The sequence below is a fragment of the Penicilliopsis zonata genome, assembly GCF_001890105.1.
Source record: "Penicilliopsis zonata CBS 506.65 unplaced genomic scaffold ASPZOscaffold_18, whole genome shotgun sequence".
Lineage (NCBI taxonomy): Eukaryota > Fungi > Ascomycota > Eurotiomycetes > Eurotiales > Aspergillaceae > Penicilliopsis > Penicilliopsis zonata.
This window is the reverse complement of record NW_019208926.1, coordinates 365,963-382,680: the sequence shown is the minus strand read 5'-3', so window position 1 is coordinate 382,680 and position 16,718 is coordinate 365,963. Positions and strand designations below refer to the sequence as shown.

The following is a 16,718-nucleotide window of genomic DNA, read 5'->3' as shown; positions in this document are numbered from 1 at the left end:
ATCAAGCTAAATTGGAAAATCCTGAACCTGGTCATCTTCTCTGCGTTTACTGGTTGAATGCACGCTCCACGTGTTCCACGGACATGATCAGCAGAGACTGGGACTTCGTACAGGGTACTCCGTAGGGGATGCTCGATGTTTCGTATCAAGTACCCCCCCCCCGTACTACTGCGGAAGTGCACGGAGTGAGTCTAGACTTTGGAGTGAGAGGACTTGGCACTGCTACTATTGAACAGGGGACCCTAGGAGTAGTACGGAGTATCTCTGAGCTGGATTACCAAGGACTCTGTCCTTCTGCTGCATATTCAGATTGGATAGAATTATGCACTAATCGATACTTGGGTAGTAGTCTCGCTTCGTCTGGATTTCTAATAATGCTGCCAAGATATAGCATATGCAGTAGTGTCTGGAGTACGCGGCCTGCAGCAACCAAGTAAATAACTCGCTTAGTATATCTGCATGTTAAGCAATGACCATAGTTAGTAGTGTAGATAGTGTAGTATAGTAGTAGTAATAATAGTGATAGTATAGTAATACCATAAATCTAATACAATAATGATAATCTACATTGTAGCATCTTGGAGGGACGAAGGCAATTGCTCCTTCATACAGGATCTCTTCCGACCGTGTCTATTTACCAGTACATAGTATACAGAGTACATAACTACATACTAAGTCAGTACCAGTTACCTAGTAGTTAGTTAACTAACTAGGTACTACATACATACTCACGCTATCCCCACGTTTGAGCCAAGTCAAAGAGTCATCTCAGTCTCCACCCTTGGGCATATCCCCAGACTTGATGGGGAAGAGGGGAGGAGGGGCGCCCCATCCACAGTTTCCTGTCATCCGACGACGACAGCAACTGACCCTGCTGTGACTTCTCCCGTACCACCGACCTCGAGACCGTGGCTCGCTCGCCAAAAGAACAGGAATTCCTTTAGCTTTGACTAGCACGTGTCGGAAATTGACTTTCTTATCGCCACGTTATTGTGGCAATAATCATAGTAACTAGTACGGAGTAATGTGGACAGCAAAAAGGGACTTCACACCCTGCCAAGTGTGGAGGCCAAAAACACCCACTGCGATCAATAAGCGTTAATAATAATAATCAGCGTCGGTCGGGCTGAACTTGGCAAAAGTCATCGCTCCACAGGACACGTACATAGGGCCTCCCCGGACCAACGGCTCGTATACTCCATAGTAACTACGGAGTAACTAACTGATTAGTTACTCACCACTCACTGTCAGTCAGTCCTTACTCATCCCCAGCTTTCCACCCACCCCTGAACACATCATCCCCACCCCATCCCCACCCCATCCCCACAACCCTCCCCACAATCGCACTCGTCGGCCGACCGTGGCAAAGCGTTGCAAAGTCGCTCGCGCTCCACTGGAATCCACCTCCGGTGAGCTGCCGTCGCTTAGACCAGATGCGTTGCCTGTCATTTGTCTGTGGGGAGAAGGGGAGAAGATGAGAAGGGGAGGGACCGAGGGGACCGAGGAGGGGCATTGCACGGCCGAATCTCCTCAACCACGCAGGATTGGCTTCCCTCTCTCTCCCCCCCCCCCAGTCGACGTCTAGCCAGACCAAGACGTTCCTTCCCCCGGACCCCAGGCTTCCACCGCGCCTTCCCTTCATATAAGAACGCGCTGCCCGGTGTGTCGATTGGGTTTTTGTCTGCTGTGATCTTCAACCCTCGCACCTTCCTCTTTCTCCCTCTCCTCTCTCTCCTCTCTCACCTCTCTCACCTCTCTCACCTCTCTCCTTTCCCAACTTGTTTGATCTTCCACCTCCCTCCCCTATAATGGAGAAGGAACTTGCCCAAGGCTCTGCGAGCCCCCCGGCCTCCGACTTGGTGAAGAGCGCCCACGACATTGAAGGAGGCGCCGCTCACCACGAGAGTTTCCAGAATGAGGAGATCAACAACCTGTCCGAGGAGCACCGCCAGTACCTTCTCCATCGCCATGGGACCCTGAATCTCGATCCTATCCCGGACATGGATGATGCGGATCCGTACAACTGGCCGTCATGGAAGGTGAGTCTTTTATTTTCTTCTGGTTATTCTGATATTCGATGTCCTGTTTCTAATGTCGTCTAGAAAGGTGTGAATCTGGCCTTGGTGGCCTTCCACGCCATGATGGGTACCTTCACGGCCGCCTGTATCATGGCTGCCTTTGAGAACATCCACCTGGACCTCGGCGTCAGTCTGCAGCGCGCCAGTTACCTGACCTCCCTCGTCATCGCCATCCTGGGTGGCGCTCCGCTGTTCTGGCGTCCGTTGGCCAACCGCTTCGGTCGCCGTCCCATCTTCCTCATCTCCCTCATCTGCGCCCTGGTCGCCGAAATCGGTTGTGCCAACAGCTACTCCTATGCCACCATGGGCTTGTGCCGTGCCATCGCCGCCTGGTTCATCTGCCCCCCGGCTGCCATCGGTAGCGCCGTCGTCGCCGAGATGTTCTTCAAGAAGGACCGTGCTCGCTGCATGGGTTACTGGACCCTCATGGTCACCCTCGGTGTTCCCTCGGCCCCCTTCCTGATGGGTTTTGTCGCCCAGCGCGTCGGTTACCGCTGGATCTACTACATCATGGCTGTCGTATGTACCACACTAAATATTCAATGTCTTTGTCTCTCTCTAACGGTCTAGGTCCACGCCATCCAACTCATCGTCTACTTCGCCTTCGGTGCGGAGACTCTCTACATGCGCAAGGGTACCGGCGTTGTCCAGACCCAGCAGCCTACCGGAGCCATCAAGCGTGAATACTTCAAGTTCGGCCGCATCGACTCCACCCCCTTGACCTGGTTCGACTTTGTTGAGCCGCTCACCCTGGCCGCCAAGCCGTGCGTGATGATCCCCGCCGCCGCGTACGCCATGATCTTCCTGTGGGGTTCCATCATGGTCACCGTCGAGATCCCCCAGCTGTACCCGGTCATGTTCGGCTTGGACACGCAGGAGGTTGGTCTGCAGTTCATCGCTGTCATCCTTGGTTCCGTGCTCGGTGAGCAGGTTGGTGGGCTCATCTCCGACCGCTGGATGGCCATGAGCGAGCGCAAGCACGGGGTCGCCCCGCCCCGTGAACACCGTCTGTGGCTCGCCTACATCGGCCACGCCCTGACCATCTGCGGTGTTGTCGTGTTTGCCATCCAGATCAAGAACGCCGGCGCCCACTGGAACGTCACCCCGGCCGTTGGTGCCGCCATCGCCGCCGCTGGCAACCAGATTGTCACCACCATCAACGTCACCTACGCCGTCGACTGCTACCGCCCGCAGGCGGCGAGTGTCGGTGTCTTCATCACCTTTGTCCGTCAGGTGTGGGGCTTCATCGGCCCCTTCTGGTTCCCCCAGATGTTCGACACCGTCGGCTTTGCCGGCGGTGCCGGTGTTGCCATTGCTCTCATGGTGGGCGTCAGTGTCATTCCCACCATCATCCTGCAGTGGAAGGGCAAGAACTGGCATTAGTTTTCTCCTTTTTTTGTTTTTTCTTTCTCATGTAATTAATGTATGATGAGTTACTTACTACTGGTATACTTGCACAAGCCTCCCATCGTAGTTCTTCCAACTTTCCAGTCACTTTAGCTACTAGTTAGTAACTACTTGGTATATCCGCTGCATACCCCAGGTTACCCCAGACCCATCCAAAGTATATTCCAAGTCTTGAATAGGCCCATGCTCATTTCTAAGTTGGTAAAGAAGATGCCGTGATGGAGTATGGAGTGACAGTTTCAAATCTAGCTCCGATCCTCCACAATCCCAGCGCCTCCCCCTTTAATGATCCAACGCCCCCACTCGATGCATTTCCGTCGAATCAAAGCCGCCTATTTGCTGCGTTTTCCCTCTTGGGGGCGGCTGCATGCATCTGGATTTGGTTTGGCTGTCTGGATTGAAGGGCTCGGCTAAGTTCTGTTCCCGATGGAGCTACTTCTGGCGCCGATAAGTGTCTGGCCTGTACATAGACATAGTATATGTACGACATAGTATATGTAATAGACATAGTATAACTATGTAATAGACATAGTATATGTACATAGACATAGACATAGTGGATTAAGTCTATCGATAGTACTAAGTCTACCGCGTGGGACTGATGCAGCTTAGAAATCCACAGCGTGGGGAGTGGGGATGTACAGGAGGTACCGACGGAGTACCTGACAGAGGACAGAGGACAGACAACCTGAAAGTTCAAAGAGGTGGTGGCTGTGGGGCTTCCGATTCCACGTCCGTATCCGACCCGATCCCCACGTCAGCTGAGCCTGTGGGTTTCTGTCCGCGGTATGTCCGTCACGGACCGGAGTCTCGGGGCTCGGATCGGGGATTTCACCTTACTTGGTAGCGGACTACCTGCCTAGTACATACTCCGTATGTATGCAGTACTCTGTACTATGTATTGTTCTGCGTTGCGGGAGATCTGCAGTGACAGTGTACTACGGAGTACCTGATTTAATCTGATAACGTTGAGTTGTTCTGTCTTGTTCTGGGTACTAGGTATACTATTTAGAGATATGAATAACTGTCTGTCTATCTGTCTATTGTCTATCTGTCTAGATATTATCTATATATTTTCTGTATATATCTATATAATTTTTTATATATATACTTAGTATACTCTCTGTATACTTAGTAGTTATACTGTCTGTATACTTAGTATACTGTCCCTATAATAGTGCACTGAGGATACTGTGATAAGTACAGTAGAGTACAGTACTTACTGGAACTTGATCAGTCTAAACTCTTGCCTCAATGGTCAGGCTACTGCCTCTATGAATATTTCACAACCTGTCAAAATTAATGACAGGAGATCTAGTAACCATGTAGACAACCCCATCATTTCAGCAATAAACTATAGTAATTTCTATAACTAAATTCTATGCCTCACCAGTCCTGCTTTCACTGTAGAACAGGAATGTAAGGCCTGTCAAAGGCTGAGATGAAGTTTCTCATTACTGATGCTGAAGCCCTCACCACCCAGTGCTGCTTAGTCGTCAACACACATAAAAGAAAATCACATCTCTCCCCTCTCTTCTCTCTGTCTTCCCCTTCTCATCCTCTCTCCCATCTTCTCTATCCCCCTCTCTCTCTGTCTTCTTTTCAAGCAGATACGCCAACATGGCGTCGAAGGCGCTGCAGATCCCCGAGTTGGTCCATCAGATCCTCTCACACGTGGACGACAAGAAATCCCTTTCGGCCGCGATTCGCGTCAACTCCACCTTCTTCAACATGGGCCTGGCTTTCCTCTGGAAGGCGGTGCCCACCAAAGCCTTGCTGCATGTCCAGCCAGACCGCCGCCACATATACGCAGCGAACCTCCGCGTCATCCGTACCGGACCTCGGGATGAAGGTGTCATCGCCGAATTGAATCAGATCTCCTTTCCCAAGCTGAAGGAGGTTCACATTGCTCTCCCCGACATTGCCATCGAGACCATCCAGTCCTTCCAGAACCTCCTCCCCCCCACGCTGACGGCGTTTGTCTTCAAGGGTAAATCCATTTCACTGGAGGTGTGGGAACACCTGGCTATCAACTGCCCCCTTCTGAAGCTTCTCGTCGTTGATTCTGAAACCCCAGGAATCGAAGCAACTGACCTCCTGCGTCTTCTGCGCCAGTGTCAGTCCATGGAGGGCCTCGTTCTCGACGGAGGCATGGCCAAGGCACTGGACCGAGACCTCCTGCTGTACCTGGCCCGCTCCATGACAAAGGCTGTGCGGCTCACTCCTCCCGACTGGTTGCACGGTGATGATGAGCTCACCCGTCGTTACGTCGTGCTCCACGGCAACGAACCGAACGCCGAAGACCAGAGTGTGATGGTTTATTATGTGAACAAGTGTGCGGCTTTGGAAATGGCTAAGCGCGCTGCCCTTGCTATGAGCCGCACTTAATAAAAGGTATGTGTTGTGTTGCTCTCTGTACGGCACTGCCTCACTAACCCTCTCTTCCTAGCTTGCAGACCGACTTCCAATCTGTCGACTTTCTTTCACCGTGCCTCGACGACAAGCCGGATCGACATCGGTAACAGGGCCGCCGGGATTGGATTTCTAGTCAACAGAAGACAAGTCTGGACATGGCGGTCACTCCTCTCTCGTCTATTTTATTAGTCTCGCTGGCCTGTCATCACGATATGCTTTCTCTTTACCGTTCTCGTTGCAGATAACAAGACCAATGAATGGACTGAGAGACTCGGCAGTGACTTGGTTGCTTTCTATCGTATTCTTCATGTAGAGACTCTTTAGACCGAAGGTGATTCCAGACGAATAGGAGTATGCTTAATGCACTGTCCTGCCCCTGAATGAGGGAGGATTCTATTATTACCACATGACCCCTCAGTCACATGATGAATTGCCGAACCTCCCACAAAACAAGAAAATAGTCAAACGTCACGTAAACTTACACCTCACCTTCCACCCCAGCAATCTCAACCGCGCCTGTGGATTCTTCATGTTCTCTTCTGTTTTCTCGCCCAGGGCCTCGCAGCTGTTCACAGACCCCCGCTGGGAACTGCGGTTGGCCGCGCCGGGCCGGCGCTGGCAGACGCACCAGCAGAAACACCACCACCAGCATCACCACCACCAGCACCACAATGTCCACGGCGCTGCCGAATGAAGTGTATCTGGTTGTCTTTGGCCATGTTAACGCCACACCAAGTCTGGCGGCCGTCTGCCGCGTTTCCAAGTACTTCCACGCCCTGTGCACTCCGATTCTCTATCGCGATGTCTACGTGCAACACATCACGCTCCGGGTGCTGCGAATCCTCTCGCAGCTGCCGGTTAAATCCCGCCTGTGCTATACGAGACACTTGACGTTGGGTCGGTACATGCAGATTAGTGAGAATGAGAGTGCTGAAACCACACACGCGGTCTTTGTGATGCTCGCCAAGATGCAGGGCCTTCGGTCAATCGAGTACGGGCCCCTGGGGAAAAAGAAATGATAGGGAAAAAAAAAAGATGCAGATTAACTGGTTTATTTCGCCTTCGTCTGATTTGGCGGTGTGTTTAGGATATCCGTGGAGCTGAGCAATTGTATTGCTTCGGCCACCTACTCGGCGAAAAAGCGATTCGGCGATGCTCCTGACCTCCCCGCGATGCTTGTTGAACGCTGCCCACGGCTGCGCCATGCCTCCTTTCACCCGTGGTTGTACGACACCAAGGTCCCGCGCTTCCGGAACCTGCGGACGCTGAACATCGCTCATATACCGGACTACTCGCCTACCTTGATTGGCGACCTGGCACGGGTGCTTGTCGCATGTCCGGAGCTCGAATCGCTCGGCCTGTCCACTTTCTGCGAGAATAGCCCACACCACCGGGCTCATCTTGCACAGCTTGTCGCGGCGTACGAGGAAGAGGCACGGGAGCATGGCCTCCCGGCCCTTCGGATCCGGGACCTGTCGCTCGGTTGGGGGTTCTTACCGACCCTTTTGGACGACGGAGTGTTTGCCAACGACCCGGATTATCTCTCTCGCATGCTGGACCTGACGGCGTTGCAGTCGCTGGAAATCGACAATTCGCCCGTCGCCTGGTCCCACGGCTTGGAGATTCAGGCCGCCCTCATGATGCCATGCCTCGCCAAGGCGACCAACATCACGCGGTTTGTCGTCGCCATCCTGACGGAGGACATGGCGGACCACCTGCTGCTCGTCCTGGACAAGAATTATGCCCTGCGAGAGCTCTTCGTGAGGGAGGCACTGATGCACTCCGTCAGCAGCCCGGCGCGCATTCTGCGCTACATCCAGAATCGCACCCGGACGCCGATGCGCTCGCTCTGTCTCGGCGGCACCCCGGATCTGCCGCGCAACACGCAGCAATCCGTGGCCGAGCTGGTCGAGGCAATTGCCGACGCCTTTCCCGACCTCGAAGAGCTCATGGTGCCGGCAACCGAGGCCTCGTTCCAGGTTCTGCGGGCCTACGCGCTGCCGCGCCTGCCCCGTCTGAAGGCGCTTTTCATCTCCGGCGGCCTCATCGCCAGCCTGGTCCCGGACTGGCCGTGGCGCCACAGCAACAGAATCACCTCTGTCACGCCAAGCCAGCAGAGGAGAATCATGGCCGACTACGCCCGTAACAATCAAATCAATGAAGAGACCCGCCTGCAGCACGCCAAGGTCTTCTTCAAGCTCTTCCGCCTATACCACGCAGCAGACGATCACCACGGGTCGCTGCACTACATTGCCTTTTACGTGCACGTCTACACCTGCTCGCTGATCAGCGTTGCCGCCGCCGCGGCGGACGACTGTGCCCCGGACGTGTTTTCGGTGGAGGTTGCGCAGCCGTCGGGCCACACCATCCTCCAGCACTACCGCATCTACAAGCTGTCCATGAACGAGGCGCTCTCCATCCCCGCCATCCGAAGCATGTATAATGACGACCGCCGGCTGAGCGTGCAAGACTCATGGAAGGTGGAGTTGTTCCGGTGGTTGCCGGATATGACATGATTAATCTGTACCATGGAACGATTGAATTATTGCATCATGTGCACATGATGTGCACATGATACTATCAACTTTTTTTCTCTAGATGAAAGGCACTGCCTGAGATGGAGGAGCTATATGATCGGCGAAGAATCGTCCACTGCTTCTTCTACGGTACCTTGATGGACCCGCACACCCTCGCCCGCGTGCTCGGCGTATCCTCACGCCCTGAGCTGCATCCAGCGACGGTTCACGGCTTCCGCGCCAAGCTTTGGGGCGAGTATCCCGTTTTACTGCGCGACGAGTCCTCCGCCGAGGCCATTCACGGGATGGCATATCCATTCCGGTCGCTGGCAGAGCTGCGCCGACTAGCTGCCTACGAGACGGAGATGTATCGGATCGAGGTGGGTGAAGCGACTACGGACAATAATGGGTCTATGGTGCTGGCGTACGTGTTTGTCTGGGATGGCGAGGAGAGTCTACTCCGGGAGGGTCATTTTGACTTGAAAGACTGGCAATTAAACATGCATGGTGGTTTTTTTTCCCCATGAATGAAATTCCATTAAAGATTTTTTTTTTTTTTTTTTTTTTTCTTGAAGAAAAAAGAAAACTTCAGACAACCTCAAGCTTCTCCTCGACAGCCGGCTTGACAACCACAATCTTCATGCCCGGCGTGACGATCCCACCCTGCTTGACGACACCCATGACACCGGCCAGCCTGCCGATGATGTTGCGCTGGGCGTCGCGCACGACGAACCGTTCCTTCAGCCCGGTCTGGAACTTGTCGATCTGCGGACACGGGTTCCGCAGCCCGGTGAGCACGACGACGGCGGCTACTTGATTGCTCGTGGTAGTTTTGAAGTGCAGCTCCGTGCCGCGACTCAAGTGAACGAGATCGAGGCCCCGCGTGGTGATGTTCTCGCCCAACGAGCCCGCGACCACCTTCCCCGCCGCCTGGTCGATCTTCTCCAGCGTCTCGATGGGGATGAGATGCACCTGGCGCAGATTCGTCGGCGCCGGTTTGATGTGCAGTCTGGACTGGTGCTGGACCGTCTCACCGAAGTGGCAGTCGCCCTGGACGCCGCGGTTGGTGACCAGCGTGATGGCGCTGACGGGTGGTTTGCTGAATGTGTGAGAGGATGAGATGGAGACAGACTGGACGGACATTTTGTTGAATACTTGTTCTGATTTTTCTTACGGTATGTGTGCTTCTTCCAGGTTATTTATCTCTTCTAGTGCCTCGTGGTGTGATGAGGGGTTATAACTGACTCATCGAGATGCATATGCCTGTTTGCTATCCGATGTAGTACAGCAGGTACTCACTCCATATATATATAGAAATTAGAGACCTGGATAGACTGTTCTTACTATAGACATCTAGATTACAATACAGTTACTCTAGCTAAGAGCAGATAATCATATATCTTTATAATAGAATCTAATTCCTTCACATAGATTGACCATTGTACTCTATACGTATCTGGAAATATGTTCTGCCTGAACCAGGCTCCTTAAGACACGCCAACATTCTCAAGAGCGAGTCTTTACTGCGCAAATACTCAATAGCAGAGAATGTTAGATATAAATAATCCATACTCACCTTTTCCATATTTAATGATAAATATTATTATATTACAGTATAAATCACATGACTAATATCATGTGACATCATGTGACCATATGGTATCATGTGATTATTGACTAGATTCCCTTTATAGAAGGTTGTTATTAGCCTGAGCATCACTCCCCCAATCTGTCATTCATCCTTCCTTCTTCAACGGTTTGAGCCTTCCTGTCGTCTTCAGTACCAGACAGTCATCTAGGAAAAGAAGATGACTTTCTTCAACCGCCAAAGTCAAGTTCTATCCAACCCATGCTGATATATACGATGCTGATTGGTAGGTTAGCCGCTGCAACGCGTCCGTTTCGAATCAAGTCCTCTTCGTCTCTCCCCGCCAGCTTCAACTCTCCCTTTGTTCTTCTCTCTATCCCTCCTTCTTACGCTCGCTCGAGCTCATAATGGCCGGTTTGCTCGCCTCGGTCGTCAAGTATGCGTCGGTCTCAGTAGCCATCTCGGTCGCATTGTACGCGGCCCTGCTCGGCCTGCTCACGACCGCCAGCTTCCAGTCGCATGTGGTTTATTTACATTCTATCCAGATGACCTGGTTTAAGGATCTGAATGTGCCAGAAACATTTGGCTTTCTTCGCAACCAAGTCACACCGTTCTCTCTCCGAACGGCCGACGGCGAGCGGCTGTACGCGTGGCATGTCTTGCCGATTGAGCTCTATCGCAAACATGAGCTCGAACTGGTCGCGGAGCCGGTGGGCTTTGTCCCCGATATCACCTCCCGCCACGCCTTCCGACTACTGCGTGATGATCCCGATGCTCGACTGGTAATTCACATGCATGGAGCCGGGGGCACCGTGGGTTCAGGCTATCGGGTGCCCAACTACCGCGCGCTGTCCGCCGGGCAGCCAGGGAAAATCCACGTTCTTACGTTTGACTACCGCGGCTTTGGACGCAGCACGGGAATCCCCTCGGAAAGCGGGCTGATCCTGGATGCAATGACGGTGCTTGACTGGGCCATGAACGTGGCGGGGATCCCGCCCTCGCGGATCCTGATCTTCGGGCAGTCGATGGGGACTGCCGTGAGCGTGGCCGTCGCCAACCATCTGGCATTGCAGTTCCCCCCTGTCACCCTCGCGGGGATAGTTCTGGTTGCCCCCTTTGTCGATGTGCCCACTCTCGTTTCCACGTACCGCGTTGCCGGAACGATTCCCATCCTGTCGCCGCTGGCTAGGTTTCCGCTGCTGTTCAATTATCTGCATCGCTTTATCCGCGACAAGTGGTTGACCAAAGACCGGATCGCCCAGTATGTGCGAGCCCATGAAGCGAATGCCGAAAAGTATCGCCTCACCATCATCCATGCCGAAGACGACTACGACATCCCCTGGCACCATACGCCAATGGTCTTCTGGCACGCGGTGAATGCATCTGTACCCGCGGGGATCAGCTACGAGGACCTGGAGATGAGGAAGCTCGAGTCCAAGATTGATCTTGGTGCGGCCGGGTCTGTCATGGAATGGCGTACCGACCATGGTGTCATCCGCGAGGAGATTCTCAAGACAGGCCTACATGATGTAGTAATGGGTTACCCCATCGTTACCATGGCAGTCATGCGGTCGTTCGAATCGACGGACCCATTCTTTACCAGCTGAGCAAACTCTCTTGATGATGTGATGATACAAGCTCATAGATGTATATTTTTGAATTTTTTTCTTCTTTCTTTACATATAAGCAAATATATATGAATTTCAGCAAATTGTGAATTATAACAGATGGACCCAATATGTTGACACCTGGTATGTGTCGTGAATCGCCAGCTCTTCCGCTCTGAGAGCAACAAAGACCTCGACCATCATGACCAGCCGGCTGAGCAGATAGAGCGCCGGCGAGACAAGGCTGAGGATGGTCAAGGGTCCGCCCCAGCGAAGGATGACCTTTTCGAAATGCATAAAGACCAACATGGAGACAATAGAAACAAACGCTGACACGCGCCACAGCCACGCCTCCATGGCCGTGGGGAAGACCGTGTCCCAGGCGACGAGGTGCAGGGCGCCACAGGATGCTCCGAAGAGACAGGTCAGCGGCCATATCAGCTTTGAGCGGTACAAAAGCGGATCCCAATGGGACAGGACGGTCTGTTTGGGCAGAGATGATGGTATCCTAGAAGAAGAAGATGATGATGGTGACGATGGTGATGATTTCCCACCGCTACTGGCCACCGCTATTGCAGCAGCGTCCTGTTCTTCCTTTTCAAACACCCGCGGCGTCAGATACCAGATGCTCTTCCAGGTAATCTGCTCTGGGAGGCCCTCGTTGTCGAACTTGTTGCTGATGGCCATCGAGTCAAAGACCGCCCACTGCTCGGCCGACATGGGCGGGAGGTCGACAACGGACGGGGTGCGGATATCCTTTGGCTTCGCCCACCAGAAGAAATACGTGACGGCAAACAGAGGGATGTACCCTAGTGTCATAGCCTCGAGCTGCGAGAGCGGCAGGCGATGGACCGGCCGCATGATGCACTCGGCCACAAACCACAGCACCTGCGCCAGGGCAAGCAGCTTGGTCGCGTTGTCTGCCTTGCTCTTGTCGCGGATCTGCTCCTCGGCTAGTCCCCAGCTGGCTTCACATTCGGCCCATGTCACCAGTTGCTGTTCTAGGAGCCAGATGTACTGGTTCGGCCAGAGAACTCGGTCTCCCCCCCTGACCGTCCGATACCGTAGGGCTAGCATGCTGATGTAGAACGCCTGGATGGGCTGGAGGAGACAACCATCGCCGGTGACGCCGTGTGGTTTGCTTCTTCTTCCTCCTCTTTTTATTCCTCGCCATCCCATCGCTTTTTGTTCTTTTGCTGCTGCTGCTGCTGTTGTTGTGAGTTCGCGTACCATGCGTCGACACTGGGCCCATTCCTGCAGCGCTTCGACGGCGATGAATTCGGGCGCCAGCACGGCCTTGACGAACAGCACCAGTTTATGCTGCGTTGCGCGCCGGACGTTCGCGTCAACTCTCGGATGGATCACGACCCATGTGCAGAGGAAGATGGTGAAGAGACAGGTGGTGACCAGACTCAGCGTACCGCGGCCGGAGTTTTCGTCGACCCATCCTACCAGATCCGGGGATGTCGAACTCGAATTCGTACAGTTAGAGCAAGTCATATCAGAAGTTAATTAAGTTCCTAGAAGAAGAGAAAAAAAGAGGATGGGGGATGGCGTTGACAGGAAAGATGGTACTTAGTGTATTATAAGTCGCCTTGCTGCTTCAACGAGTCATGGCCTTCTAATTATATCACATATTCTGTTCCTTATCTCACGGATTGGCCTTGATATGAAGTTCCTGCAGTTATTGAGCCCTGTCTCTGACTCTGTGCAGATCGTGAAACAGAACAGTGGCAGGGATGTCGTTCCCCTTGACAATCTCGGCGCCAACGCAAGCCTATCCCACGCCATCATTCTCCAGGTGGAGTATTTCCAGATGAGCTGTATACTGTAAATATAGAGGACTTTTAAAAGCCATTCGGTTGCTCGTGGATATGCGACAACGACAGATATAGCCTTTTCTGACCAGTTGGAGTATTGTTGCTCGCTAGTCATTAGTAGATATAATATATTTCAATGAAGGGGCCTCTTTGAACTGTTTCTTCTTCATGATTTATATGTCGAAATATGATTCATTAGTTTTGATCTCGTTTTCTCAAAGCAAGAAGCTGTTCACTCGTGCTCGACTTACCAGGTAACCTCTTGATACTGAACAACCACAGGGAATCTCGACGTCTAGAACTGATAGGCATTAGTATATCTCATAAGCCAGTTATATCTGCAACATTCTTAATACCAGCTCCCTAGGTACCTGAATATGCTGCCCAGTTGAGTACCTTTGAAGGCGAGGACCTTGGGCGGCCAATAGCATCCATTGTATAGTCATACCTTGGAGACAGAACTATAAAGGATAGAATGGAATCCCTGAGGTTGCTATGGTCTCTTTTTTCTCCTATTCCATTTCCCTCATCTTGTTCGTGTGCAGAGAGTTGCCAGTGACTACAAAGGAACAGGAACGTCTGCAATTGCTTTGATATGGCTGCCTCAGGCAAACCGGCCCGCCAACTCCCCGTGACTCTCCTCTCTGGCTTTCTGGTACAAGTTCTTCTCTCTCCTCTCTTTCTCTTGGGTATTCAGTCTTCCTTGTATTCTAGTTTACTGATGATTCATTCAGGGGAGTGGGAAAACCACTCTACTCGAACATATTCTCAAATCGCCCGATCATGGACTCCGGATTGCCGTCATCGTCAATGATATGAGCAAGTAGGTCTTGCGTTGAAACTGTTGATCCATCTTAATCAATGGCACTCTTACTGACGTGAAGACTTAATATCGATGCTGCGCTGATAACGAACCACCACATCTCCCAGACGAAAGAGAAACTTATCCAGTTGCAGAACGGGTGTATCTGCTGCACTCTCCGTGGAGACCTGCTCGCCGAGCTGGCTCGGTTGACGAAACAGGAAGAGGTGGAATATGTCGTGATTGAGAGTACAGGCATCAGCGAGCCGATGCAGGTGGCCGAGACGTTCACGGCGGAGTTTAGCGCGGCGATGGTTGCCGCTGACGAGGAGGAGGAAGAAATTCTCACCGAGATGTAAGAAACATATACGGTTTAGCTGTTCTAGAGACTGTCGTTAACCGAGGTAGCAACAATCTAGGAGGTCTGCATACCATCGCCCGCCTCGACACGACGGTGACCGTGATCGATGCGTTCAATGTGCTCTCGAACCTGGACACTGCCGATTTCCTATCCGATCGATACGGCGCCGATGCGGTCATCCCCGAAGACGAACGGACCATCTCCGACCTGCTGGTCGACCAGATCGAGTTCGCCGACGTATTGGTCTTGAATAAGATCGAAACTGTCGACGCAGACACCCGGAAACGCATCCATGAGCTCATCGGCCTGCTCAACCCGACCGCCAGGTTGATCGAGTGTAGCTATTCGCGCGTCGACGTGCGTGAGATCATCGGCACCAACCGCTTTGATTTCCTCAAGGCTGCCTCGGGGGCGGGCTGGTTACGGTCCCTACATGAGATGACCCTCATGAATACACCGAGTGGGAAAAAGATGACGCCCAAGCCTGAAACATTAGAGTAATATTCTCTTCTTATCTCTGCTCGACACTGCTATGATTGTAAAGCTAATGATGTAAGGTATGGAATCAATAATTTCGTGTATACAGCCCGTCGACCATTCCATCCCCGGCGTCTCTTCACTCTTCTACACGACAAATTTATTCTTCTCCAAAATAAAGAAGAGGATGAGGAAGAAGAAGAAGGAGAAGGAGAAGAAAACAGTGACAGTGACGATAGCATGAGTGTGGACGGCAGCGAGATGAGTATTGAAGACTTTGAACAACCGCCGCCCGAAAAAATCCTCGCGAATAAACGCTCCCACCCGGCGTTTTCGACTGTTCTACGCTCCAAGGGCTTTTTCTGGCTCGCCACCCGTTCCTTTCAATTCGGCGAATGGAGCCAAGCCGGTGGGATGCTCACTGTGGGCTGTGGCGGGCCGTGGTTCACAGAGGTTGACTGCGACGAGTGGCCCGACGATGCAGATGTGGTAAAATCCATCCAGGATGATTTCCAGGGTGAATGGGGTGACAGAAGACAGGAGATCGTCTTCATCGGCAGCGATATCAACATGCCGCTCATCTCCAAGTTCATGGACGAGTGTCTGTTGGACAATTCCGAGATGAAGACTTGGGAGGGCGTGATGAGACAAAGGCTGTCGAGGAAGGAGACGGAGAGAAAGCTGACTGCGATTTGGGAGGACGGATGGGAAGACTGGCCTGAGGATGTTGATGAGCATGAAAATGGCCATAACCATGAGCATAGCCATGATCACAGCCAGAAGAGGCGTATCAGCGAGTATCTCAATAATTAGAATACATCTGTAGTGTGAATGCGCAGTTTTTATATATTATTTCATAATTGATACATAGCTTAGATTGATATAAAGTATGCTAAGGCAACCATATCATCGCATACAAAGAAACACCACACCCCCCGTCTTCTAACCCCCCCCGCGCATCAAACCGTCCAGCCCCGACAACCACCTCCTCGACAAGCCGGAAGCCGAAATGCTCGTATATCTTGACGACATGCTGATCTACTGCTTCTAGCCAGGCAGGACAGTCTTCTCGTCTTGCCCGCTCCAACCCGGCTTCGATCACTGCGGACACGGCGCCCGGGGTACGTGGTGCGTCTGGGTTTCGGGCGAGAAAGTCGAGATAATAATAGAATGAGGGTGTGGGCGGTAGATATTTGTTCTTTACTGCTGCGATCTTCCTTTTGTACTCTTCTCGAAGGGGGTTAAGTTTAGTTGTTGTTGGTGTTGGTGTTGTGGAGTGTCTCTGCCATAATGAGACAGCAGACCAGTCCCCAGCCTGAAAAAGAAGAGCACCGTCCTCTGCTGATCGGACGATCACAGGAGCAAGATATTCACGAAGATGGGCGAGGGTGATTTGTGATGGTGGGATGGAAAGACACTCGGAAAGATTGGCAGTGATAAAGGCCGCAGAGGAGAAGGCCGTCGAGACGATGGAGGTGAAGCGGGGGAGGGAATCGGGTGAGATGGAGGTCATTATGATTAAATAATATCAGACAGACAGAGAGAGGAAGGAAAAAAGAAAGAGAGAAGGAAGAAATAGAATGTGTATAAAAAAGATGGCAGAGACATGAGTCATTAGGCTGAATAGTAAATCAGCAATTGCCAGTA

At 52.3% G+C, this 16,718-nt stretch overlaps 9 protein-coding genes across 9 annotated transcripts; 6 read left to right on the top strand and 3 right to left on the bottom strand.

The window, feature by feature from the left end:
* The first annotated feature begins 1,561 nt into the window (after positions 1-1,561).
* On the top strand, positions 1,562-3,542 carry ASPZODRAFT_161530 (hypothetical protein). Its single transcript, XM_022726524.1, has 3 exons — positions 1,562-2,039; positions 2,103-2,597; positions 2,649-3,542. The coding sequence occupies exons 1-3, from the start codon at positions 1,809-1,811 to the stop codon at positions 3,459-3,461; spliced, it is 1,539 nt and encodes a 512-aa protein (XP_022578166.1). The 5' UTR covers positions 1,562-1,808; the 3' UTR covers positions 3,462-3,542.
* A 1,563-nt stretch (positions 3,543-5,105) lies between these two features.
* On the top strand, positions 5,106-5,873 carry ASPZODRAFT_146000 (hypothetical protein; the record flags this gene model as incomplete). Its single annotated transcript, XM_022725131.1, has 1 exon — positions 5,106-5,873. The coding sequence occupies one exon, from the start codon at positions 5,106-5,108 to the stop codon at positions 5,871-5,873; it is 768 nt and encodes a 255-aa protein (XP_022578165.1).
* Positions 5,874-6,343: 470 nt separating this feature from the next.
* ASPZODRAFT_907857 (hypothetical protein) lies at positions 6,344-7,366 on the top strand. Its single transcript, XM_022730407.1, has 3 exons — positions 6,344-6,891; positions 6,988-7,216; positions 7,267-7,366. The coding sequence occupies exons 1-3, from the start codon at positions 6,572-6,574 to the stop codon at positions 7,279-7,281; spliced, it is 564 nt and encodes a 187-aa protein (XP_022578164.1). The 5' UTR covers positions 6,344-6,571; the 3' UTR covers positions 7,282-7,366.
* Positions 7,367-8,550: 1,184 nt separating this feature from the next.
* On the top strand, positions 8,551-8,913 carry ASPZODRAFT_54451 (hypothetical protein; the record flags this gene model as incomplete). The annotated part of the gene is made up of 1 exon (XM_022728469.1): positions 8,551-8,913. A coding segment is annotated over one exon (363 nt), but the record flags the coding sequence as incomplete, so codon positions are not given.
* A 48-nt stretch (positions 8,914-8,961) lies between these two features.
* Positions 8,962-9,748, bottom strand: ASPZODRAFT_136103 (hypothetical protein). Its single transcript, XM_022723981.1, has one exon. The coding sequence runs from the start codon at positions 9,557-9,559 to the stop codon at positions 9,005-9,007; it is 555 nt and encodes a 184-aa protein (XP_022578162.1). The 5' UTR covers positions 9,560-9,748; the 3' UTR covers positions 8,962-9,004.
* Positions 9,749-10,411: 663 nt separating this feature from the next.
* On the top strand, positions 10,412-11,611 carry ASPZODRAFT_154484 (hypothetical protein; the record flags this gene model as incomplete). Its single annotated transcript, XM_022726097.1, has 1 exon — positions 10,412-11,611. One exon carries the CDS (start codon positions 10,412-10,414, stop codon positions 11,609-11,611), a length of 1,200 nt encoding a protein of 399 aa, XP_022578161.1.
* Positions 11,612-11,722: 111 nt separating this feature from the next.
* On the bottom strand, positions 11,723-13,578 carry ASPZODRAFT_103047 (hypothetical protein; the record flags this gene model as incomplete). Its single annotated transcript, XM_022720819.1, is given in 3 exon segments — positions 11,723-12,712; positions 12,727-12,765; positions 12,842-13,578. The coding sequence occupies 3 exon segments, from the start codon at positions 13,109-13,111 to the stop codon at positions 11,723-11,725; spliced, it is 1,299 nt and encodes a 432-aa protein (XP_022578160.1). The 5' UTR covers positions 13,112-13,578.
* Positions 13,579-13,961: 383 nt separating this feature from the next.
* ASPZODRAFT_123337 (hypothetical protein) lies at positions 13,962-15,908 on the top strand. Its single transcript, XM_022721357.1, has 5 exons — positions 13,962-14,086; positions 14,166-14,254; positions 14,316-14,588; positions 14,642-15,091; positions 15,152-15,908. Exons 1-5 carry the CDS (start codon positions 14,027-14,029, stop codon positions 15,882-15,884), a joined length of 1,605 nt encoding a protein of 534 aa, XP_022578159.1. The 5' UTR covers positions 13,962-14,026; the 3' UTR covers positions 15,885-15,908.
* Positions 15,909-15,962: 54 nt separating this feature from the next.
* On the bottom strand, positions 15,963-16,690 carry ASPZODRAFT_136098 (hypothetical protein; the record flags this gene model as incomplete). Its single annotated transcript, XM_022723980.1, has 1 exon — positions 15,963-16,690. Exon 1 carries the CDS (start codon positions 16,582-16,584, stop codon positions 15,964-15,966), a length of 621 nt encoding a protein of 206 aa, XP_022578158.1. The 5' UTR covers positions 16,585-16,690.
* Between the last annotated feature and the right edge of the window lie 28 nt (positions 16,691-16,718).